The 26,390-nt window shown below is 43.2% G+C and overlaps 1 protein-coding gene across 2 annotated transcripts in view; it reads left to right on the forward strand.

The window, feature by feature from the left end:
- The window catches only part of CUNH10orf71 (chromosome unknown C10orf71 homolog), a 33,131-nt gene extending 9,635 nt beyond the window's left edge, over nt 1-23,496 (forward strand). The window contains exons 2-4 of one of the 2 annotated variants that reach the window (XM_025212984.1): nt 12,913-13,063; nt 14,370-14,572; nt 18,215-23,496. In XM_025212984.1, coding sequence (XP_025068769.1) covers nt 18,391-22,998 — 4,608 coding nt within the window. In that variant the 5' untranslated portion in view covers nt 12,913-13,063; nt 14,370-14,572; nt 18,215-18,390 and the 3' untranslated portion in view covers nt 22,999-23,496. The remainder of the gene's footprint in view (nt 1-12,912; nt 13,064-14,369; nt 14,573-18,214) is intronic. The other variant, XM_006031342.2, reaches the window with a different exon arrangement.
- Nucleotides 23,497-26,390: the final 2,894 nt, after the last annotated feature.

Raw genomic sequence — 26,390 nt, forward strand, 5'->3', positions numbered from 1 at the left:
CACTGCCCTACACCTCATTGGATTCCCCACATTTGTTTTTCCTCTTATGTTCTTGATCATTAGTGCACATACTCTTCTGTGGTTGCTGGGCTGTGGGTAGGAGAAGGCAGGAGTAGTAAAAGAGCCTTACCCCAGAACAGTCTTTAACTAGCTGATCTCTCTCCCTTCCAAAATTGGCAGGCAACTTGGCAGAATGTCTTTTGTTTAGGAGCATTTATAGATGGTGGAAAAGTCAAATAACTTGTTAAACTTTTTCATTTAACCAGTGGGGCTTTTTGTTGCTGTTGTTCTGAAGCAAGCTGAACTGCTGTGACTCAAAGAAGCTTTCATAAGCATGCTCAGCGTTGGCTGCCTTTCCTTAGATGACAACCATCATCTGAGCCAAAGTAGCAGGAACTGAGCCAGGAACTTCGGTGCTGTTCAGGGTGTAGCATACTCATGGTGTCGGTGATTTGGAAGCAGAAGAAGACAGATAAGACACAGTGACCAGTGTGATACTTTCACACTGACATCCTCAGGGCAAGGTTGCTGATTCTCACAAATTTATCTGGAGTAGAGAAGTGTTAGTTCCTGCTGCCAGCAATCTTGTGTTCATGTAAAAAGCTACACCCATTACATACATTTCTGGGAAGCAAAACCAGGGAAATGTTTGTCCCTCTAATGTCCTTATGCTCAATTTGCTACACAGTTCTGGGGCTAGGGACAGACATTACACATAAACCAGTTTAAGTGATCATAAACTGGTTTAAACCTGTAACAGAACCTAAGTTCAGTGTAAATAAACCAGTTTCAAAATGGATAAAACTGGTTTAAGGTAAACCTGGCTGAATGTAGTATCAGACTAACCTGATTTGGGTCAAACTGGTTTATGCAATGTCTGTCCCAGACGCCTTCCTGGTTTAAGTTAAACCAGAGTCCCCCAGCATCCCAGATGCTTTGCAGCCCTGGGCTGTGCTGGGCTGTGCTCTCTGCTACAGAGAACAGGGCTGGCCCCACTCCTCTGCTCCCTAGCCAGAGCTCCAGGGGAGACTGCAGGCACAGCAGGGTCTGCCTGGCTTCCCCCTGCCTCCCCCTTACTGCTCACTGCTCAAGCAGGGACCCTCCCATCTCCCACAACATGAGACCCAGCCCCACAGCCCCTAAGCATGTGGTATGCTAGCTAATGGTGGTTATATCTCTTAGCGTTGATGTGGTTCTGTGCACTGCCAGGGCACAGAAAAACCTATCTATGCCTCTGTGACTCTTGTGGGCTCAGAGATCTGATTCTTTAGGTTGAATAGTAGATATTTAAGCTTTTTATAGCTAGACATGTAAGATTTACTTTCCACAGATGACTCAAATGGAAGGATTACTACGAGGGTGTTTCACAAAGTGACAGCGATTTTGAAATAAAGCCATTTTGTGTGCAATGATCATTTACTGGACCACATCACTTCTCTACATAGTTGTCACTTCTATACATGGTTGTAAATGATAGCTGCATTTAACAATGCCACCATCAATGTTCCCCACTGCTGTGTAGTTTCCTACTCCCTGCACACAAAATGGTTTTATTTTGAAATTGTTGTTACTTTCTGATATACCCTCATGTATTGGACTGTGCTTTCTATAACCTCTTAGACCGGACTTTGCTTCCAGAATCAGAAACAGAAACCGAGAGCCCTGACACCCATTGTTTTATTGCTGTTTGACAAAAATGCTTGTGCAGCCCTTTCTTTCTCTTGTGTGTGTGTCGACATGCATGTGCAGGGGAAGGTCGATTTTCCTTTATGGGCTTCCCTAAATAGAAGCTAACAGCAGGCTTTCATGTGGGACTTATTACTATAACTGAAGTGGCAGAGGTCTTGATTTAACAAACTTCTCTCTCCAGAAACCAGCTTCATTTGCAAAGGTGTAACCTTAGTACTTATGTGGGAATGGACAACTCAGGATGGTGTAAATGAGGTATAGGCCTTTCATCTGTAGGTCATCAGTTTGAATCCTGGCCAAAAAATAGATATTAAAAGTTGTTCCTATCTAAAAGGACGTTTGGTATCCTTCGCATGGAGTGAATTTGGTAAGTCTCAGTTCTACATCCCATCCCTTGGCTTTGCTCTAGCTTGCAAGCTCTATAGTAGAGCTGTTAAAAAAAAAAAAAATTGAAACAGTGTTTCTTTGAAAGAGTTGTTTTAATTAAATAAATTCTTTTAACAAAACCATCCCAATTTGACCAAGTTTCTTGTGGGTAATGCTAACAGAACACACTTTTGTCCCCACCACCAAATGAAGATGATGCTTGTACAATAAATCACTAACAGCACAGGACTTCATGGCACCACACTGAACTTCTGAGCGTTCTAGGGATAGAATTATGAACTTCTTCCTGCAAAGTTGCCAGTACCACTTGTGCTAAAGAACTGCCCTTACTTGTGAACATTGACATGTATCTGGGTAGTTCAGATTTCATCCAGTAGAGGGTCATGGCATGTGATTGTGGGGGGGGGGGTGTTTGTGTGTGCGTGTTGCTCCACACATGCCTAAACACATATACATACATATATATAGACACACAGGTGCATGTGCCCATGTGTTGACCATTCCATTAGATATTTATGAACAACACGGACTTGGATGAACATTTATTGTCATTTGTAGAGAGCTTTGGAATCCTTTAAGAGGCTCCTGAGGAGAGTAAACCAATAGTTGTAGTATACGTAAATAAAGCCAACCCTTAAATAAATCCCACTGAAGAGCCAGTATGGAGCTGTGCATTTTGTGAATCCTTGAAGATGAATATCATACAGCAAGAGCCACATGGCAAAATCATCACACAGAAATAAATATACCCTCCCCCTAAGGAAATGCTGTGCTAATGCTTATGGGTTGCAATGTAACACACAAGATCACTGCCAAAATGCCAGAGTGATGCCTCATGGTACAACTTTTCATCCAAATGCCAACCCAAAATCTTCTCACAGTATATTGCAGCAGCGATGATGTCACAACCCTCCAACAAAACTTACCTATCCCCTGCTCAGTAAAAAAAAGGCTGACATTCAATCTATGCCAGAACAGAAATAGCCTGAGTAACCTAAGCTCTTAATCACAGCATACTAGGCATTGTAGAGCTCTACTGAAAGCCTGCACCAAGTCACTTTCAAAGGAGCTTTCCTTTCCTTTCCTTTCCTTTTTCTGATTGAACTCCCTATATATGCACCTTTACACAGGCACATTGGTTATTTTGGGTCAAAGATCAGCCTACCATAAACATCCCTAGACCATATGACATTTCCAATTCAGATTGAACCATGATGCCTTGTTTCCCCCTACTTCTGTAATGGGCCAAACTTAAAATCCTTTGAACTTTCTAAGAATCTGAGTCCTGATCCATGCCTGAATTTTACAGCTATTTCAGATGCAATTTTAGGGCCTCACTTGCTGGAGCTGGCTACCATGTATGTTCAGATGGGTAGCAGAGTGTGACTTCACCAGGTTACTCAACAGGTTATAAACAGATTCTTTGTCCTGTGGTTTGGCTGCAATGTCACTCTGGGTCATTTCACAGTGCTTATGTTCTGTTCTTCTAATGGCTGATGCTGTATTATCCCTAGCGTCTAAGATATTTTTCTGAATGTACACCCTTGAGTTCTAACGCTGTTGTTTGGAAGGTGCCTCAAAGCTCATCTAGCCCAACCCCTTGCACAGATGCAAGATGTGCTTTTCTTAAACCATCTCAAACAAATGCCTATCCAGCCTCTTCTTGAAACACCCCAATGGAGCAAATTCCACAGCTTCCCTAGGTATCTTTTGATTGCTGCTGAAATGATGAAAGGGTCTCCCAGGCCCTCTTACTACTTCACTTCTGTATGTTCCCCAAAAAGGAACTTGGGCTCATATACCAGACCAGATGAGAAGTCAAGAACAGTCTACCCCAGACATACTATGCTCAGTCTCTAGATCCTAAGTCTCTAGAAAAAAATAGATTCTGATTTGCCCACATCCAGACTAAATGATTGATGACCTCACTTAAAAGAGAAAATTGTAAATGAAGCAAGCACCTGATCCCTCACCCAGTAGCTACTCTAGGTGTGGCCTTGTGGGTTTTGTTGCTGCTGAAAATCATTGTCACATACATACAGAGTTTACTTGACAGAAAAGTGACAGCTCAATGGTCTTTGTAACTATATAATGGAACAGATAGCACTGATGACAGGACATATGGGGCAACTGGGATTAGGATGGAGACTGCATCACTTTTTCTTATCCAATGTCATGCAAATATATTTATGTCAATCCCATGTTACCAGTGAGACCATCAGAACAATCATCTATACCAGGGGTCTCTTTTAGTCCTTTTTGAGATATGTTGACCAGCACTGCTCACTGTATTCAAGATGAGGGCATACCATGACATAATGATGTTTTCAAGTTCTTTCCTAAAGATTTCATTTGCCTTTTTGACCATTGCTACACATGGAATTGATTCACAATGGGAGAACTTCAGAAGACTCAGAAACAGTTGTTAGATTGTAAGTCTGGGATATTCCAAAGCGCCAGAGGAGGTGGGTTCCCATGACAAGTCATGTCTTTCGAAACTCCCTCTGCCCCTAAAAATGTCTGGAACGTATCTTCTTTAAAGCATATTTAAAGTGTTTTGGCTAGTATTTGAGTATTGAATTCTGTCATGTAATACTAATATAGATCATTTGCAAGATTTTATGTTGCATCTGATTTTTGATTCTGAACATGACACACACACACATTTCAGGGGTGTCTAGAGATGGTGGTTTGTCTTGAGGCCATCTGCATTAATAAACCAACAATCTAATCACGACCATTTCTTGTAGACAGTGTAAACCAAACTAGATGGGCCCCTGTGCAGGCAAGATTATAAATGAATGCAAGTGACTTTCATAGAAATGTCTGTGATAGAAACGATGAAAATATCACAAACAAGCTCTCAGGGCAGAATTCTCAGATCTGCGGGAGAGCAGCATGTGGGGAAAGCAGACTCTTCAGACCCCACTGTAAGGAATAGAGAGGAGAATATTTGTCCTTTATTTTAATTCTTTAATGTATCCCTTGTCAAGCCAATAGCATCTATTTTGGTAGAGAAGAGACAAGAACAATTTGTAGTTTATATAAAAGATATCAGGTACTGAGACTTCTGAACAGACCTTGAAGTCCTCTCTGGCTCCTAAACTAACACTGTTTAGGAGCTAAGTTGTTCCAGTTCTAAACTAACTGTTGTCTACAGACATTTTGCAGGATCTCCTAAAATTCTGGCTTCTACAAGACAGAACAGGAAAAAAATGCTTATTATACATTACAGAACCTCACACAGAGGTGAATTTCTTTAAAAACATGTGTTGTTAACACTGTTTTCTATTCCCAGTACTATGAGGGTCTGCTAAGCAATATCATCCAGAAAGCATAATACATAAGCATAGGCTTAACTTTAACTCTGAGTATAATTTCTATTGAAATCACTTGAGTTTAAAGTTAGGAATGTTTTTACAGTCCTTTAAGTTCCTTAGTTCTGTCAGCTGACAGAGTTTTGCCTTCCATGCTGAAAATGGGGAAGTTTCTTATTTCCTGAAGTGTCTGGAAGCACTGAGTTTTGCAGTCTGAGTGTGGCTTCTCTGAAAATTGTCTTCTGGGCTCAGCAGTCTCCTCCTCCTTGTCAGTGGCCGCCTTATCCAAGTGAAACACCTGTGGGAGAAGGTCATAGTGAGGGAAGGACAGAGGCGATTTCTGAGGACCAGCCTTAGAGTGGGGATACCAGTGTAGCTATGCCAGTTCAGAGTCCTCATGTGATGCACTGTGCCAGGGAAGACTTATGCAAATGTGCCTGTCTCTGGTTTTATCAGGGGAAAAAAACCAGAATGGCATGTTCTCAGATAGCTACAGACAATCTCAGGGCCAGCTCTGAATATCAATACAAAGACCTGTGAATTGATTCTGTGTCCAGGGGGAAGCCAGTGAAAGGAAACTGGGGTGGCATTTTTGTTGCTCATGACTTCATGTTGTTGAGCTATTTTTATAATGTGGTTTTTATCCACAAAAAATGATTGTAAAAATGGCTTTCAGTATAAGTATTTATTGTCCCCTGCTCACTCCATAGTGAATGTTCTGTGTTTACAAGGGACAAGTTATTTCTCCAGGTTCTTATTCGTAGGACCTGAAAGACAAGCTAGCTACCTCCTGGCCCAGGCAGCATCCCCAACAAAGAGCAATGCAGATTCTGCAGATGGACTTCATTCAGTTAGTAGGTCTGATGAGCAAGCTAGAATACCAAGGTGTGGTCTAAAGCAAAAGGTAGCAAAAACATATTTTATTCACTAAAAATAAGTAGTGATGGTGCTGGTGCACACAGGAAACAGATTAATTAAATTAAAATAGTACATTTTTTTACAATCACTTTCCAAAACAAACTTAACATTTTTAACTATTTCTGTGGCTTCACATCCATATGAGAAGCTACTTAAAAACAGCAAACATAAATAGGCTGCAGCCTCACTTCCTCTTCTAGTGTTTCCCTCAGACCACAAGTGCTATTCCCTTCCCAGGCAAGAGTTAGTCTCAGAGGAGATGAAATACTGCAGAGATGTTTCAGACCTAGTGGACATCTGTCTTGTAAAAGGACGATGCTAGGCTGTGAAACATGACATGCCTGCTCCATGTATGCCACAGCCCAAAATGGATGACTCAGGGTGGTGCTGGCTACAGGCCAATAAGCACACCCAAGTCAGCACTGATGGTGGCTACATTACATTCATTCCAAAGTATAACGTGCAGAGAGGGAGCGACATGCTTTGTTGCCTGTGCTCCCCAGCATAGTCCTTTGACATGCCCTTTGTTGTGACTCAAAAGACTTTCATAAGGTTCTCCTAATTTGGGTGTGAATATTTTTCATGTCCTTTTAGAGCTATATTATAGCTCTCTTTCCAGAAAAGTGAATGTTCTTTCATAAGGACAAGTATCCTCACTGAATGTGCTTTAGATGTGACCATTGACATTAATAAAGCGAGGGTAACATTTCTTTCATTTGTAAATGAGGCAGGGTACCTAAGAATAGTGCCCTGATGCATCCATTCTTTGGAGCGGAGAGGGGGCAGGAGTTCAAGTTTGTCTCAGCCCTTTGCTCTTTTGAGGAAGATATAGCAATTGCAAACTTTTTGGTTGATGTATTAAAGAATCCACAAATGTCTCTGCTGTCCTCCACCATTGAGATACCTGCAGGGCAAGGATGCCATATAGTCTGTCAAACTAATGGGTTTCTCTTTCTCAGAATCAGCATGCATCCAAAATCTGTCAAATAGTAGTTTTTGGGCCTGCTGTACTCTTGCTTTAATTCTTCATGCCATTGCTATACCTGTTGATGGTTAGGTCCACTGCAGGTGCATCTACACATGCCATTAAGTTAAGGTGATGTGATAAACTCCAGTGCAGTCTGAGCTGGAGTTTTGGTGCCTTAGTGGTATGTGTAGATGCTCAAACTGCTGCGGTCCAGGGCACATGTACAGACACTGTGCCCAGGACCACAGCAGTTTGAGCCAAGGCAGAGCAGCCCCAAGCTGGCAGCAGGCCTGAGGGTTCAGCCCTGGGTTTGGGGAGGCAGTGTCACGCAGCGGCAGGGCTGGCTGGGGCATGAGAGTGCCCCAGTGTGAGGAGCCCAGGCAGTAGGTGTCAGGAAGAGGTCTGGCGCAGTGTATGCCTGGGTCAGTGTTCACACGAGTGTTTAGATGCAGTTATTTTTGCCCCAGTAAGAGAGTACTGTCCCCGGCACTGCTGTCTTACAGCGATGAAAATTAGTTTGCTGCAGTCTAATAGTGTTTCACATGTAGGCTGTGATGTTTTATACTGCAGCAAATTAGTGTGCTGTGCAATTAAGTGCGTATGTAGATGCACCCACTGCTGGGTTTACTGCACAATCAAGCAACTCTGGGCAGGCATCTACACATGCAGCCTTTTGGGAGCAGATTTGCTGCTTATGAAAGTAGCCTGCTCCAGGCCTCTTCCTGCCCTACTCTGCCCCCTGCAGCAGCTAGGCAGAGCTGGAGGCTCCAGCCACAGCTTCCTGGCTGCCAGGGGCACTCTTTCAAATGCAGCCCTGTGTGGTGCTCTCTGGCCACCTGTTTTTCTGGGCCAGAGCAACCCACAGTGTGCTGGCACAGCCCTCTATGACTTTGTTTACAGAGTCTGTGCCCGTTGTGCAATGGATGCTCCACCCCCAGGCCCGGCAGTGACGACCCATGCCATGGGCTTCTGCTGGGCTTCACCGCTGCAGCAACTGCCACATGGCCCAATATGTCTCGACCCTGTCTGCCCCCTGTGCTGCACGGCCGATCAGCGTCTACATGTGCAATACTGTGCAGTAACTACTTCGTGCCCAATTTACTACCTGCATTTGCAGGTAGTAAATTAACTGTAAATTAACTTTACAGTACAGTACTTAACTTTACAGTAAGTAAATTAACTTTACAGCACAGTAAATTAGTCTGCTGAGCAGTCAAGCATCTCATGTAGATGCACCCAGTATGTACTTTTTCTTTTAGCAGTTAAATTGCTGTGCTTTCCAAGAAGACAATTCACTCTTAAGAAACTATTTAAATGTTAAGACTCACTCTTCTCCTGTTTGCACACTTGGTAGTGAAGTATCATCTGTATGGTCAAAGAGCTTATCTTTCATGTAGTGCCAAACAGGTGCATGTTATGACCCGAACAGGTAGACAGATCTGGGTCAGAAATCACAGCCTCAGATCAGGATGTAGCTGAACTTAGGTGAAGATTAATTCTGCATTAGCTGAATGAATTCCTGCAATGGGCCAAATCCCTTAAATCTGAATTCTTTGGGAAAAAGCAACTTAGTATTTGTGACAGATGGACTCAACTCATCTCTAATATTGTATCTTTACTGTTTTTTCTTTTTCTGTTTGAAAACTCAGTCCATTTGTATTTAACTAAAAGCTGCCTAAAATCTTCCAGGTTCTCCACAGCAAAAGTATAGCACTGGCAACAGCAGCTGAGGTCCCTGTCCCCAACCATGTCCCAAGTGTTATAGCCCTAACCTGGAAGGTCCACACCTGGGAGTGGGAAGGGAGCTCAGTGACAACTGCTCATGCTGGCATTGTTCTCTGCTGAGAATAAATAATGGGGCTTGTCTGTTAGGAACTGAAAATCACTTATCTATGGGCTACCAGCCCACCCAAATACATGGTAACAATTTCTGACCACAAACAACCAAGGCTGGGTTTAGACCTGTGGGTTACAGTAATAGGCTACCCAATTCTGTAACCCTGAGTCTTCAGTTAAGTTTCAGGAGCATTTCTCATGGAGTTTTGTAGAAAGGCTGTAGTTCATTATTGCAGATATCTCCCATTCTTGGCTGCCCAGGAAGCCAGCTTCAGAGAGAAGGACCTACATAAACCATAAGCTGTGGCTGGGATGTTAGAGCACTGTGCTGGGAAGTCTTACAGATGAGGCATGTCTACATGAGATGCTGAGTAGCTGAATAATACTGTGCAGTAGCATGTCACAGCTCTGAAAGTGCTAATATGCTACTACGCAGTATTATTAGGCTACTGCACAGTAGCGTCACTTAAAAGGTGTTCACCAGTATTATTGCACAGTAATTCCGGTTACTGTGCATTTATTTAGTATTTAATTATACAAGTACTAAATAAATGCGCAGTAACCACTGCACAGTAGCATCTCATGTAGACACACCCATGGAGATCCAAATCACCTCTATATAAGGGGTGGGGGCTCTGCCCTGTGTCTCATGCTTCCTGTACAACTGGTTTAACTGGTAGGCTATTGCACTAAAAGTTGGAAGAACCCCTCACTACTCATGGTTTTTTGTGGCTTCTTTTGGCTTATGCTAACCCAGAGCAGGAAGGTATGGAGCCACATACCTACCCAATGAGAGCACAGCATACTGCATGTGTGATACAGAAGGAAGTGACACAGGACTAGCGAACAGGCCAGGAAACAAGGGAGTTTGAGTGGGACCCCTTAGTGGGAGAGGAACAGGAAGCTTTGGTTGACAGGTAAAAGGGTTTGTGGGTGCTGGTGAGTAGAAAGGCCTGCCTGGCTTGGGCTTGGTGACATAGCTTCACTTTGGGAGTAATTTTGTAGTGTTGTTTGGAGGAGTGAACAGAAGAGCTTTCAGGTATAAAGTCCAGCAGCTGATTGAGCTGATTACAGCTGATTGCAGTGTGACTTTGTTTGCCGTGTGACTTGCCTAAGCAGAAAGGCAAGAAGTCAGTGACATAGGAGTGCATAACACAGGACCAGTGAAGAGGGGAGTTTGAGTGGGGGGTTTGCTGGGGACTTTGCCTGGACACTTTCTTTCTAGACTGTACGCTTGCTGAGCAGAAGCAGGAGAAGGAGACAGAGGGAATATTTCAGGACTATCCACAGAAGAATAAAAAGGAACGAGCAGGAATATCAACAGGACAGCTGGAAGATGTCATAATGCCAAAGCCCCTGCTACTACCAGTTCTTGTCATCTCTTCTGAATCTGAAGCTGTCCATCTGGAGAACTGGCAATGGATGAGAAGGAGCTCACTCCAGTAGCAGGAGAGGCCATTGGAGTGAGGATAGAGACCTCTGCTGCCAAAAGGAAGCAATGGGTGATGGTGGTTGGGGACCATCCTCCTGTGGGGCATCCATCTGCTGGCCTGACCTATTGTTTTGGGAACTCTACTACCTAGAGCTCACATCCAAGATGTCACAGAAAGGTTGCTGAGATGCTTCTGGCCCTCTGACTACTATCCCATGCTGCTCATCCTTGTGGGCACTAATGATACTTGCCAGAAGGGACCTCAAGCAGATCAAAAATGACTAAATGGCTTTAGGCGCAAGGGTGAAAGGTATGGGGACCTAGTGGTGTTCTCATTGATCCTTCCTTTCAAGGGTAAAGGCGCAGCTAGGGACAGATGCATCCTAGTGATCAACATTTGGCTGCACAAATGGTATTGTTAGCAGGGCTTTGGCTTCTTCAGTCATGGGATGGTGTTCCAAGAAGTGGACTTCTGGAAACAGATGGGGCCCACCTAATGAAGAGAGGTTAGAGTGTCTTCAAATATGGGCTTGCTAACCCAGTGAGGAGGGCTTTAAACCAGGTTCTTCTGGGGATAAAGAAAAAAATCCCAGAGGTAAGTAAAGAGCCAGAACACATGCATAATAACTTAGTAAAAGGAAACAATAGTGGAAGCCTTAGCAATGTTCTTGTGGAAAAGATTGGATGATCAGCTAGATATGTGAAAGGTTTATATACTAAGGTGAGAAGCAAGGGGAACAAACAGGAAGAAATGAAGGTCCTAGCACAATCACAGAATTATGATGTAATTCAGATTACAGAGATGTGATGGGATAAATCATGGCTGGAGTATGGTCATGAATTTGTATTGTTCAGGAAGGACAGGCAGGAAAGAAAAAGAGGTGGTCTTAGCCCATATATAGTGGCAATGGTTGCATGTTCTGAGGTGCAGTATGAGGTGGAAAGTAGGCCTGTTGAAAGCTGCTTGTGAGAGAGCAACAGCTGAGAGGTCATGATGAATGTCTGCTACAAGCTGCCAAACCAGGAAGAGGAGGTAGACGAAGTCTTCTTTAAACAACCGATAGAAGCTTCTAAATCACAGGACCTGGTTCTCCTGTGAAACTTTACTTATTGGGACATCTACCAGAAGGTAAACACAGTAGGCTGCCTATACACATGCTATGGGGAGGGGAGGAGCCTAGCATTTTAATTAGAGTAGCTCCCGGGCAGCCGCTGTAATTAAAATGCTGCAGCGCAATATGTATTCAGCCCCTGCATGTTTGAAAATGGCCATAGGATGGTTTATCTAAGCCTCATTTGACGAGGTTTAGTTAAATTAATCAAGTCTGTTCCGATGCATTCTAATTAGAATGCCAAGGAGCACGTGTACAGGCAGCCGTAATGCACAAGCAATCCAGCAGATTCTTGGAGTGTGTTGTGGATAACATTTTGAGACAGAAGACAGACAGTGCAACTAGGGGAGAAGCTCATCTTGATTTGCTGTTCACAAGCAGGGAGGAATTAGTTGAGAATGCGATGGTGGAAGGCAATTTGAGTGGCAGTGACCATAAAATGCCAGAGTTCAAGATTCTAAGTGGTGGAAAGAAGGAGAGTAGCACTATAAAGACACTGGACTTCAGAAAAGGAGGCTTCAGTAAACTTAGGAAACAGGTGGGCAGGATCCTGGGAGGCGAGTCTAAAGGGTAAATGAGTCTAGGAGAGCTGACTGTACTTTAAGGGGGCCCTTTTAAGGGTGCAGGAGAAAGCTATCATGATGCAACAGAAGAATGGAAAGTTCAGTAGGAGCCCAGCCTGACTAGACAGCAATTTCTTCAATAAGCTGAAACTCAAAAAGGAATCCTACAAAAAGTGGAAACCTGTCATAGTACTAGGGAAGAGTATAAGAGAATTGCACAGGTATTCAGGAAGACAATTGGAAGGCACAGCACAATTTGAGATGCAACTGACAAGGACCATAAAAGTAAATAAAAAGGGATTCTGTGAGTATATCAAGAGTAAGAGGAAGCCCAGAGAAACCATACGTCCTTTATGGAATGCAGAAGACAATGTAGTTACGGATGATGCAGAGAAAGCTAAAGTATTTAATGCCTTTTTTAGTCTTCACAAATAGGAGAAGCTATCAGATGATGAGTGCTGTTGGAAGCAAAGATTGAGAAGGAGACAAACAGCCTAAAGTATTGGCAGAATAGGTTAGGATTACTTAGAGCAGGTAGAGACTTTTAAGTCAGCAGGGCCAGATGGGATGCACTTTAGGGTACTGAAGGATCTGGCTGAGGCTATTTCAAAGCTACTAGCTATTCTCTTTGAAAACTTGTAGAGGTCAGATGAGGTCCCAGAAAAGGGTAAATGTAGTGCCCATCTTTAAGACAGGGAAGAAGGAGGATCCAGGGATTTATAGACAAGTCCGTCTGACCTTGATGTGTGGAAAGATCATGGAGCAGGTCCTCAAGGAATCCATTGTGAAACCCCTAGAGGAGAACAAGGTGACCAGGAAAAATCAACATGGATTCACCAAGAGTAAGTCATGCCTGACCAATCCAGTTTCCTTCTATGATAATGTGACATGCTCACCTTATGCAGGGAGAACAGTGATATACCTACTCACAGTGATGTGATATACCTTGGCTTTAGCTAGGCTTTTGACACTGTCTCCCATGACATTCTCATTAACAAGCTAAGGAAACACAGATTAGATGAAAGTACTGTGAAGTGGATACATACTGGTTGGATCATTGTGCTCAACAAGGGGTGCATCTACATGTATACATTTACTGAGCAGTAACCAAAATTATTGCACAGTAACCAAAAATTACTGTGCAGTATGGGTGGCGTGTACACATGCATGTCTATATGCACAAATAAAATGGCAATTTATGCTGACTTGGGCATAAATTTGATACCTGCATCATGCAGGTATCAAATTTATGCCCCATTAGTTACCGCACAGTAACATATGTGTAGACACCTTACTGCACAGTAACACTGTGTGTATGGACTGATTTGGGACTAGCTTTAGTCCCAAGTTGGTCCACATACAGCATTACCTGGGTTTGGTGCTGGTCAACATATTCTTTAATGATTTGTATGATGGGATTTAGTGCACTCTTAACAAACTTATGGAAGATACTGAGTTGGGTGGAGTTGCAGACACATTGGAGGGCAGGGCTGGGACGCAGACAAACCTGAATAGACTGGGAAAATGGTCCATAGTTGATCAAGCTGCAGCAGGGGAAATTTAGATTGGAAATTAGGAGGCACTTTCTGACTTTGTGTGTGGATAAGCATTAGAACAGACTACCTAGAGAAGCTGCAGTCTCCATCCTTGGAAATTTTCAAGACCAGATTGGACAGACACTTGGCTGGGATGGTTTAGTCAGGGGTGATCTAGCCTTAATCAGAGGGCTGGGCTAGATGACCTTGTGAAGTCTCTTCCAGCCCTACTCTCCTATGATCCTATGTTCCTATGTTCATTTGCTATGTAAATGACCATCTTACATATGGAGCAGGATTGCAAATTGTGTGTAAATGTCTAAAATAGCAGTTAATCAGCTAGAAAACTGCCACTTGTGTGCGTGAATTGGAACTGCATTCTGCCCTAAGTGTCCTTGCTAAGATGCTAAGAAATCAGAACAAACAGGAATGGATTATTGTGGTACCAGAATAAGGGTGTAAACCTGTGCTGTATTAAGAAGAGTAGTAAAAGTTTGCAACTGGCTCCTCAATGGTTATTGCAATGTGAATGTATAAGCAAATGAATAAATACAGTCCATAAGCCATCATGCCTACTTCTGCTCACACAAATGACTTTGTTTTTGAATTGCAGGGCTTGCTTAAAGTAAAAAATGCTGAATGTTGAAAACATATTAGGACACCATTTCTACTGCATCTACTTCATTGAACTATTTTTAACTGCTCCCTAAGGATGGGCAGCAATGAGGACAAGGAAAAGTATGAGAGGAAATTCTAAATACACAGAGGCAGAGTTAGACATCAGGCATGCACCTACAGTATCTACTCACATAACAGGTAAGAGGCTCTGCAAAAGGGGGATGGGATTTCATTTGTATTTTCTTTGTTGACAGTGATGGAGGGAATTCACCAAATGTAATAAAAAATCCTTATAGAAGGAAAAACAGAGTGACTATGTATTTGGCCTGATCCTGATCTTTTTCAGGACCAAATCTGGAGTAACTCTACTGAAGTTAATGGCTTTATACTGCTGAGAGAATAGAATTTGAGTTCTCTACAACCATGTTAGTTTGAGGAAAGATTGGCTGAGTCTTTTAGTTGCATCAGGAGAGTCAGAACTGTTTCAGCTGATGAACAAACTAGATCTGAGTAACACACTGGAAGAAGCCTGTCTCTTGAAATATCTCACATATTGACTAGCTCCAAGATATTTTGAGGGCATTAACCAAAACTATCACTTCTAGTAGTCTAGATATATAAGGCTGAGTTGAGTCAAACTGAAATCCTGGATTTAAACACTACAAGAGATCAAAACTGAATCCAAACTTCATAGCTGGATCCATCTGATTTAGCAAATAGCTGTGGATCTGAAGTTTGAAACTTTGGCCCCTCTATAAGTTATCCAGTGCAATTCTGTTAGGCTAGGTAGCTCAAGATTAGACTTAATATAGGGAACTAATTTTTGCTATTGCCATAGACAGTGATTTATCAACTTTTGCTGCATTTTATACAATAGTCTGCCCAAACTATTGAATATGTGTGAGAAAGAAAATCAAAATTAGCTAAGGGAGCTCAATTCCTGCACTGGAGGCAAAGGAAGAGCTTCATCAGCGTCACCAGAGTCTAATATACTCAAAGCCCTGGTTTGTTTCCACAGGCTTGTGTAATAGAGGAAGGAGCCATTAAAATGTGCCCCTCAGTTTGCACATCCAATACATCCGTGCACTTTCTGACTGGATTACTAAGAATTGTTGCCTTCTGTTATCAAAACTTATGGGAATTGAAAACAACTGTGGCTTCTCCTTCTCTTGTGGGTGTGAAGTAGTCCCCCTAGGCTAGCCTGCCTTCTGCTGGCTATGTCGATACTAGCAGCCTCTTCAGTTTCAGTATATAGATTATACTGTTTTCTGAAACCTCTGGCTCAAATATTTTGCAACAATAGCATTTATTCCAACCAAGTCTTCCTGTCACACAAGTGGACGGTCTGTTATCCAAATGGATACCTATTCTAGCACTTGATAATAGAACATCACTTAGCATTGTTAACAGACAAAAAGCAGCAGCAACACCCTGAAATCTGGCTCTTAAATCCATATTTAAGAATCAGAATAAATTATCAGAATATCAAATAATGCACTAAAGTCGAGAGAAATGGCTGAATGCTCAGCTCCTCTGGAAATCTAACTACAGAATGCACTGCATTCAAAAGCTTGTCTAAGTCTATCCCAACCATGCAGTTGGTCCAATAAAAGATACCACCAAATTCCTTGCCTCTTACTTTTTTTAAATGCATTTCAATGGATTTAGGAATCCAATTGTCTTTTCCCATTTTCTAGCATATAACATAAATGGATTTTTACTTAAGTCTTCCTTACAGTGTTCCCACACTAGGAAAAGTATGTTTTTTGCTATCTTTTAGCAAAAGCATGATAACTAATGTGATAAAAGCCTGGTAACAACAAAGTGCCAAATTTTATTTCACCTTTGTTCTCCCATGGGACACTTATATAGCCACAGAAGTACAGTTTTGGGCACTTACACAGCTTTTAGATTCTGTTTCCACTTGTGATTGAATGGGATTACCCAAGCACATGTGTTCCTGTCAGATTTTAAAACAAGAAGGAAGAAGGGTGGGGGCCTAGTTTTTTACCCTGGCCTGTGCTCCCTATGGGACATGAACTATCCCAATGCTGTTTATTCATTTTATCTAATGAATATTAAATGCAAGATGCAGAAAAGCCTTCAAGGACAAGAGCAAATCCCCAGGGTCCCCTTTTTGCCAGGTCCCCTATCTACCTCATTGAGCCACTCTTTCTCCAGCTTGTTCTCTACCTGGTCTCTTATATGTCCCTTTCTTGGCTACCCAGTAGGCCCATTTCTAGAGGAGGAGTGGAGAGGAATCCAGGAAATGCTATCCCATGGCCTGGTAGCTAGAACATTTTGCTGGGAAGTGGGAGATGCAGGTGGCCAGAATACAGGCTGCTGCGCGTGTTCTAAAAGGAAACACCGGGCGAGTGTAGTCGCTACCCAAGTGCAAATAGAATCCAAACTGTATGTAAGTGCCAGAAATTGCACTTACGCCACAACACAAGTTTCACATGCATAAAGATGAAATAATATTTGGCACAAGGAATTTGTTCATTTCATACATTAGTGGGTCAAGAAAACACTCTAGACAAAGGTAGTTACCCTAAGCTAAAAACAGACATTGGACATGCAGACAGAAGTTATTTTTGTCATGTGATTGGACCCTTGAAAGTGCTCTACAGCCATGCCCTGACAGAAGTACATCACAGCAGAGCACTTTAAAAGTACCCAATAATGGGACAAATTAACCCTCATTTAATGAGGGTTCAGATGAAGGCGCTCCAAAGTAGAGCACCTTCATTAACTTCTGTTTGTCCCTGCTCCCAAGATGTCTTCAGGATGGGAGGGGGAGAATAAAGTGGATGCTCCATCCAGGGTTTGCCCAGTTTAAACTTAAAGGGGGGGGGGGGATTGGAGCCCCCCAGCTTGGGGAGGCTCCAATCCACCTGCCTCACCCTCCCTTCCCTGCCTCCTATCCTGAAGACAGCACCAGAGTTGAGGGGTGGGGGCAGGGCTAGGGGAGAGGCTGCAGAACAGGCATCCTTTCTCCCCTAGGTTGGGTCCAAAGTGGAACTCAATTGCCCTCCCCCCTCCAAGCCAAACCATGAACATCTGTTGGGTTGTAACTTGGCACTTTCTGTGAAGTTCTATAAATTACAGCAGGGACCTGCACATCTGTCAGCACCTTGTATTTCTCCAGGGACAAGAACTTTTATTCTGGGATCCTACAGATGGACAAGCCATTGTCCCACGTTAAGAACCTGTGACTATCTTAATTAACACTTTTTCCCAGGACATTTGTAGCTAATTCCAGTTAACTGCCATTCAAGCTGCATGTATAAACAGTATCTCCCTTCTCTCCCCACCCCCGCCCTCCAATCAGCCCTGGGATAAATCTGATGCCTGTTTTTATTTTTACTCTTACTCTGCTAACACCCATAAAAACTGCAACTCTCCTGTCTTCACCTGAATGTTACCACTAGTTAGTTATCATGTTTTAACTAACACTTAGTAAAAACAAACCTTTCTTCCTAGTGAAGTTAAAGATATGGTCTGTTTCTTTCTCCCATATAAAAGTTTAGGCCCCCATTCAGGAAAACATTTAAATATGTGTCTAAGCATGTGTTTAAACCTTATTGAGATCAATGATCATAAACACACAGTTAAGTGTTTTCTTGAAGTAAAGCCACTGTTATTCCTAATTGGCATTGTCTACTGAGACCTACTTTAACTAACTGCCTAAAAACTGGTTTAATACTTGTTATTCGGTTCCTGGGCTTTTGATCAGATTAAATTAGGCAGTAATTGGAAAAATTGGAAGATGCTGAAAATGTGTAGCAGAGGTACTGTATAGTATGATCACTTATATATTTGTGTCTGTTGGTTTTGCAGACAAGAAAGTTTCAGTCTGTGATTCTGTAAGGTGAATGAACGTAAAGCAACACCTCTTGAAAGAAGAACTTGATGACAACAAGTGGCAAACAGTTGGGAATATCCAACAGAATTGTCTCTCTGTTCAACGTACAAAATTAATGCTTCAGATAATTTATTCATGACTCAAAAAAACAATGCAAGGAAATAAAAAACACACGGAGGGGCATAGTGATTCCTCTAGTATTGGGAGTCTCTTGGATGATACAGACAGAGAGGTGTGCAGCCTCACAGACCGAGCCTTCAAGAGCTTGTGTGTGGCAGAACTTGATGCTTCATACAATGAATCATCTCTCATCACATCACCTGGCATCACCAACCAGTTCTCAAGTAAATTTCACCAAGCAACACTAAACCATGCCATCAAAAAAAGCAACCTCTGCAGTAAGTTAACATCCAAAGACAATGAGCATGCAATATGGGCTTCAACATTCCAGCAGTTACCAAAATGTATTCAAGAAGAGAAAAAGGTTGCTAAAAATAGCACCCCAAGCATGGCAAGGAAAAATCTGAATTTACAAGCTTCTGGGCTGAGGAACAATAAACCTGTTTCAAAAGTGTCATCTTTAATAAAGACATTTGATAAGGCTGAAAACCGAGGTGCAGAAAGTTCATTGCTAGCAGTCAGACAGCCAGTTAAAAATCTCTCTCAAAAATGTAAAGTAAATCAGGGGAATGATTTGGCTGTCTGGGGTGATAAAACAGTTTTAAACTTTCAGAAGGGACTTTCTGAATTTTCTGGTGCATGTCAAGAGAACCACTGGCTCAGTGGTAAGCATGAGTTACAGAAAATGCATAACAAAATGGACTTGGATTTGGGTGATCCTGATGGTTATCACCCTTCACTGATGGAAGCTTCACACAGATCTAAGTTGAATCTCTCCAGCTCTTCTAGAAGGACTGTTAAAAACAGAAGTGTGAAAGCTACTGAGTCAGCAAAAAAAGGAAACTTTCTTCACAGTGAGAACAGTGCTTTTGAATCATGGAAGGCCCATCATAAAAAACTGGCTGAAAAGGAGGAAATAGCAGATATTATACCAAAAAGAGAGGGTCTTCGCCACATTGAGGAAATACCCCTGATTAAAGGATCCCCTGCACCTGAACACAACTTACTGCCAAGCAAGGACAGAATTGTGAGAATTCAGGAGGAAGATTTCCTAATGGATCTATCTCCACCAGCAACTGAATTCACTGTATCCGTTTCACCAGTATCTCTACACCAGGGCAATGTCCCATCATTACCTGTACCCCAGGCCCCTGTTCCTCTAGAAGCTGATTTTCAAGTTCCTGTGATGACAGCCCCTGTACCTAAGGTGCTTGTTTCATCTGCACCTGTATCCCAAGCCCCTCCTCTTCCAGCATCCATGTCCCAGGCTCCCACTCCACCCCCATCTGTGTCCCAAGCCCTTCCTCTTCCCATGTCCCAGGCACACACTTCACCCTCATCAGCACCACAAGTCACTTTCATTCAGGAGAAGGCCAACCCTGAACTGGATATTTGTCCACCATGGAGGAAGAAGAGGGCTACCAAAGGGGCAGTAGAGAAGAAACAGATATTAAATGAGCAGTTAAAGCCCAACAATGAGGAATCCTCTTTGCATAAAAAGCCAGGTACTTCAATGGCTGACACAAAAGCAGAAGAAAAGCAGGTAAATTCATCTGATTCTATTAACCCTTCTTTTGACATAACAAAACTTTTAACACCAATCATACCATCAAAACAAGAGACAGAGGCATTAGAAAATCAGCCAATGTTTACCACACCACTCATAACTGATTTTGCTGCAGCAAGAGAGCAGGAGGGAACTGGATTTAATGATTATCGTTCTCGAGATAATTACAAATCCAAAGCATCAAGTTTATTATTCAACTTGAAGGATGTTCGAAAACGTGTTAAAAGCACTTATAGTCCATCTCCTCTCCTAAGAGCCCTTGAGGAGAAAAATAAAACTAAAGAAAATAGAAAACAAAAGACTGTAAAAATGAATGCTGAGCTTTCTCCTTTGATAGAAGAAAGTAACAAAAAGGTTTCAGAGAAGGATGATTTAAGTTGTAGGCTTCCTGTACCATCTAATACAAGCTATGAAAAGCACAATAAAATCAATTTAAGTGAACACTTCACAGATAATTACCTGACTTTAAGTTCTCCAGAGGCAATAGCAGATCCTTTGCTTCACCAAAAAGAAGACAGTTTTCAACAGGATGACTCAAAAAACAAAGACCTAGTTAAAGAGACTGAGAACAATGAAAATGTCCCCATGTTGGGCCACCTACCAAATGGGCCAGGGTTAGGGGAGAGACTGTGCAATTCTCTACTGAAACCCAACAGTAGAGACAACATAGATTCAAAAGTTGCACCACAAATACAAATCCAGTCTCCCAGTTTACCAGGTCTTCAAAGTGAAAAGGAGTCTGAAAACAAGAATGTAACATTTGACTCCAAAATAGCCCCAAACCTTCTTTCACCAACAGAAGATGTTCCTTACAGTGACAATCAAACCAGCACAGCAGCAACTAGCAATGAAAATAAAGGCAAAACGAGCACTAGTTCTTCTGAACAGTCTTTTGTGTCAACGGTGGAACAACCAGTTCAGGAGGAGTCTTTTTCATTAATTCAGCTGTTTCGGAAGGCATGTCTTCAGGAGAGCCAAAGGAATATGAGTGAAACCAATGCAACTGATGAGCAAATTAAAAAAGAGAAAGTAGTAGGAAAGAATGAATTACAATATTATGCTTTTATCAATTCTGATGTTAGCGCAGAAGAGAGGAGTGAAGGAAAGGCAGCTTGTAATGAAAGTGAAAGTATGATGAAAGAGGGATCGATGAGAGAGAAAAGGGAAGAGGCCAGTGGTATGGACTCTGTATTAGAAAGCAAAAAGGATACTTCCAGCCCCAAATCAGATGAATCACTAACACCACCTTCTTCCAACCAGACCAAACCCAACCTGTTTTTGATTAAAGACAACACATTTAAGTCATCCCCTGTGATAAAGGCAGTCAAACTGCCACTGCTTAGGTCCTTGTCCTTAGAAGATACAGTGAGTAGTAGTTACAAGGAAATGGAAAATAGATTTGTACAGGGAGATAATGAGAAGCATGGCAAAGATGCACTTAGATTTCATGAGGTTGACTGGCCCTTGTCAAGAAACACAAGGCACCAGAATACAAGAAAAACTGCAATAAGCAGAAACAGAAGTGCCAGTGAATTTAGATCACTTTCAACTGACATGGGCTTCCAAGGTGAAGATGATGCCAAGCTGTTACAGCAGCCCAGCCTTTCAGAAGATGTAGACAGTTTTTTGTTAAGGGAGTGGAAGGAAGAGGATGAAAATACTAGCATGCCTCATGCTTTATTAAATAAAGTAGGAAAAATTCATAAGGGGAACATTCAGAGAGACAAAGAGAAACCCAAGATGGGCAAGAAGAAGCAGAGTTTGGCACAGTCAGAACTAGGAGACAGCCAGGCACAATACAGGCCAGGCTCTCCATCAGAAGAGAAGACACGTTATTTTAAGAACCATCTTCTGTCTGACCGTAGAGGTGGGTCTTGTGCAAAACAGATAATCACCAGAGAAAGTTCTCCCACATCAAGCTCTATATTAGAGGTCCACACTTGTTCTCCTGTACACAGTGAAACTTTACAAGACATCATACACTTGGAGGGAACACCTGTATTGCTGGATGACTTTGCTAGTTCTGTTGTGACAAGCCCAAAGTCAGACAGCGCTATGTACTCTGTTTCAAGCACACCATCAGAGAAACCTGCAAGTTCTAGTGTCAGAAGTACAGAGGACACTCAAAGTAGAATTTGTAATGTGGTAACAAAACACAAAGATGAGATTTCTGCAGAGGAGATACTTGCTTCGACCAAAAGAAGTCTGCTTTCCGAGGACCCCAACTATTGTACAGCAACAAATGAGAGATCACGGTTCATGGGTTGTATGGAGAAAACAGCTGGCAAGCCACCTGCTGTGCCACCAAAAACTGAAAAGGCTCTGAGACGAGCAAAAAAGCTGGCCAGCAGGAGGAAGAAAATAGAGGATCAGCAGAAGAAACTTCACACGGAACAGACGGACACTCTTGTGAGAGAGCCATCCCATTCTGGACAGATTTCATTGTCCCCCTTACCCATGATCGGTTCTCTACCCTCTCCTGTCCCCCGCCCAACTTTTACTGCTTCAGGTTCTAGCACGACACGGTTCAGAGGGGCCCCATCAGTAAGCCCCACACCCTCTTTGCCTACACCTCAACGCAAACTCCTTCAAGACCCTGAATCAGGGCAGTACTATGTTTTTGATTTACCACCTGAACTTCGTTTAAAGACCTTTTATGATCCAGAAACTGGCAACTACATCCAAGTATCAATCCCTGCCTCCGAAAGGAATTTCTGCCAAACACCCTCTTCAGAAATGTTGAATTCTTCTCATGAACTGTGTCCTAGAGTGCTACCTTTGCAAGTTTCATCAGTGGTAGCCCTAAGATCTCCTTCCCAACTCTCTGCACCTGCATGGCTAATGCAGGAAGAACCAAGAGCACCAGCAGAACCAACTGAAGACTGGCAACAAGACTGCCAGTATGCTGAATCTCTAGAGAATCAGCCTTATATTGAACCTGTTTCTGAGTCTCACAGTCATGATACCGATGAAACTCAGATTAGTTTGGAAAGGGACATGAATCGAACCACAAATATGGAGATAATTTCAATCAATGAGTTAGATGATTTTGCTGTTGAAGAAATATCTTGAGAACTAAAATCGCAACATTATTTTAAAGATACACACGCACATTGGGACAGACACAGGCACACACCAGTTTGATGATTGTAAACACTAAATATTTGAATCTCATTCCTGATTTGGGTGAGAAGGAAAATAAAAGGCATGCCATCTTGAAAGAGGTGGTCACTGAAGAAATGGACTACTAGGGTAAACCACAAATTACCTGTAAGACAAAGGGGCAATGCTGAGAAATCATAATCTGTTGGTATGAAATCAACTGCCGCTGCTTCTGCTGCTGCTACAAGGGTGACAAAGATTGCCAGGGTGGACATTTCTCTTGCACAGGGGTGGTGCTGAGGGAGGGGCTTGGGGGGCTATAGCCATCCCAACATTCACCTTAGCTCCCCTGTAGCCACCTCTCCCAGTGCCCCCCCAGCCCCGCCTCCCCCCTGGGCCGCCACTTACTGCCCTACACAGCTGAGCCCACCCCACACACACCTGCAGAGGCTGACTGCCCCACCCCCACCCGGGTCCTGCATGATATATGATAGAGCATAAAAGATCTGTGACTATAATAGATGGCATCTTAATTTAAGATTCCTCATTGTGTCTGTCTTGGAACCACGCTTACAAAGAGAAAATATATGATTATGTATGTGAGAGGTACCAGACTGAGATTGACTTTTTTGCATATGCTGGTAAACCAGACTTCAGTGTGTATTATTGTATACTGGCTATACAATACAGCCCCTGTCTTGAAAGCAAAGCAAATATTGAAATGTAAATGCAGCAGCTCTAGTCCCCTGATATACTTGTGCAGTACCCAGTACAGTACTGCTAAAGTTTTAAGTTTGCTGAGAACTTCTGTATAGTCATCCCCAGAGTTAGAGATTTATTTATAAAGCAACTCTAAACCTTCACTGTAGTTTGAAGCACGGCCTGGAAATACTCTTCCAAGGAATGACTTTGAATGACATTCAGTTGCAGTATTTTTGTTAGGATGGAAAGACTTCTGAACATTATATTTTAGATACTTTTCTTTTTCTTGTCAAGTGCTAGTAAAACACAAAGCTGAATTTTAACGGGCAAAAAAGAAAAAGTCTCAGTTCTCCCTTATTTTGGAATGGTGCATTCTGTGGTTTGAAAAAAAAAATATAAAAACCCACCAAAAACAGTAAGAAGAAAATAGATTTTAGTTATCACTTTTTTTTGAAAGATCTGTATCAAATTTGAACCACCTTTGCCTAGTGCTCCATATTATCATCATGCACCTTGCCAGAAAGCTGCATAAGAAGTCCATGGTGACAAGATGGTATAAATACAAAACAGTATGTCTGCTTATAAATATATGTATTTGGTGCATTGGTTTCTTTTCTTCTTCTTCTTTTACTTTTTATTTTCATTTTGCCCTCCCCAAAGAAAGTTTAAATGTAAAAAATCTAGGAAAGAAAAGTACTCAGGCTGTGGTTGTGGTTCTCCTCTTCCCACTAGTGTAACTGGGGGTGGGCAAGCAGGATACTTGCTCCAAGTGTTGATTTAGAGGGGGTAGAATTTAGATTGAGGAGCCTGTGTGTCAGTGGTGGCAGCAGCAAAAGCCATCAGCATGCAGGGAGACTGTATGGCAGTGGCAACATGCCATACTGTATGGCAGTGGCAACATGCATCTTTTCAGTCAGATGCTCTCCTGCTCAGCACAACCTCCCCTTCCTCCCCCCAACAAATTTGCTACTTAGTACACCTTTGCCTCATCCATCATTTTTTCTCTAAGGGCACATACAGACATTACACTGAGATCAATCTGAGTGAATATAGGTTGATCTAAACCTGTAACTGTACAGAAGCTGGGTGCATGTAGAGACCAGTCTAAAATGGTGCAAACAGTCTAAGCCCTGGTGCAAGGTACACTCAGTTCAGATCGATTCAGATTAGACCGATGGATCAAGCTTCTGTACTTACTGAGTCAAGTTAGATCACTGACCTACAGCATCCTAGCCTGCCTTGTAGCTTCTCACAAGAAGGGATGCTAGCAGTTGGTCCAGGGCTGCTCCTGGGCTCTCCCATCACCAAGTAAGTACAGCCCCTCTCCCCAGCCCTGCCTCATGACTCCAACCATCTGTCAGCTGCAGGCAGGTGGCGGGGGGAAGGAAGGCATCTGTATCCCCTGCATGAGCCCCAGGACCTGGGCACCTGAGTCCCTAGGCCATACCTCTACACCCCCAACACCCTATCATGAAGCACCTGACAATGTAATGCAGAACCCAACACAGAGTCTGGGAGAACCCCCACACTCAGGCACACTCCCATGGACCTTGACCCTGGCACCCACACACCACATCTCAGAGGCCAGAGCCAGGCACCCTGCAACCAGACCCCAGCATAGACACCACCCCCTCCTGACCATGAGCTGGTGTGGATGGCCCGCATCTGGTGTGTTGGAAGTGGGTGTGGGGGGTAGTACATCAGCACTGGATCTGCATGGAAGCAACCCTGTGACCTTGGTGGCTCAGTCACTTCTGGCAGGTACCTGGGCCATGTGAACCTGGGGTGCTGCAAGGGTTTTTTGGCCAACAGCTACAGGATCCTGGAGTACTAGGGTTGTGGAGGGAAGGAAAAGCACTGAACATCCAAGATGGGGCAAGCAGGCACACTGCACTGAACATCCAAGATGGGGCAAGCAGGCATACACCCCTGGAAACTTCAGAAGCAAGTGCGCTATGACCAGCTGTCTCACAGGTAGAGGACATTGGAAATTTCTAGGCTGGGGTGTGGGGTGTTACCAGAATCACAGGGCATCTGTTGGAAGCCCCTGGAAAAATTGAGGACATGGGGCGGGGGGTGGCCTGGCCAGTGGAGCCCTGGTCACTCAAGCAGGGGCCACACCCAGCTAGACTGAGGGAGAGCCATGCACCAGGACCCACACCTACATGCACACATCATTCTTTCCATCCATCCACCTTTCTATCCATCCATCCACCCCCACACAGACAGACCCTCACTCACCCATGGATGCCAAGACCCTGTAGACCATGGAAGAACCCGTCTTGTCCTACTTCGTTATCCAACACTGGTTGCACAACTGGAACTATTGAGAGATAAAGGATCCCATTGCCAACTGAGGTAAGGAGGAGGCCCAGAACCAGCTGCACTGCACAAAGGGCACCTCAACATGGATGTGTTCCTGTCCATTGCCCAACAGCCGCAAGCATGGGGCCAGAGCAGGGACTGGGTGCAGTGCCAGGCCAAGACAAAATGGATGATCTAATTCAAGTGCATGCATGACATCAACAAAAAGTCCAGGGGCAGGAGGCAGAGCATGCCATTCTATGAGCAGCTGTTCTGCTTCCTCACCATGGACAAGGTCATTGCCACCCCACACACTGATGGCACCACCAGGGGATATGAGGAGCCACTGGCAGGGA

Source organism: Alligator sinensis, unplaced genomic scaffold (genome assembly GCF_000455745.1).
Source record: "Alligator sinensis unplaced genomic scaffold, ASM45574v1 scaffold163_2, whole genome shotgun sequence".
NCBI classification, from domain to species: Eukaryota; Metazoa; Chordata; order Crocodylia; family Alligatoridae; genus Alligator; species Alligator sinensis.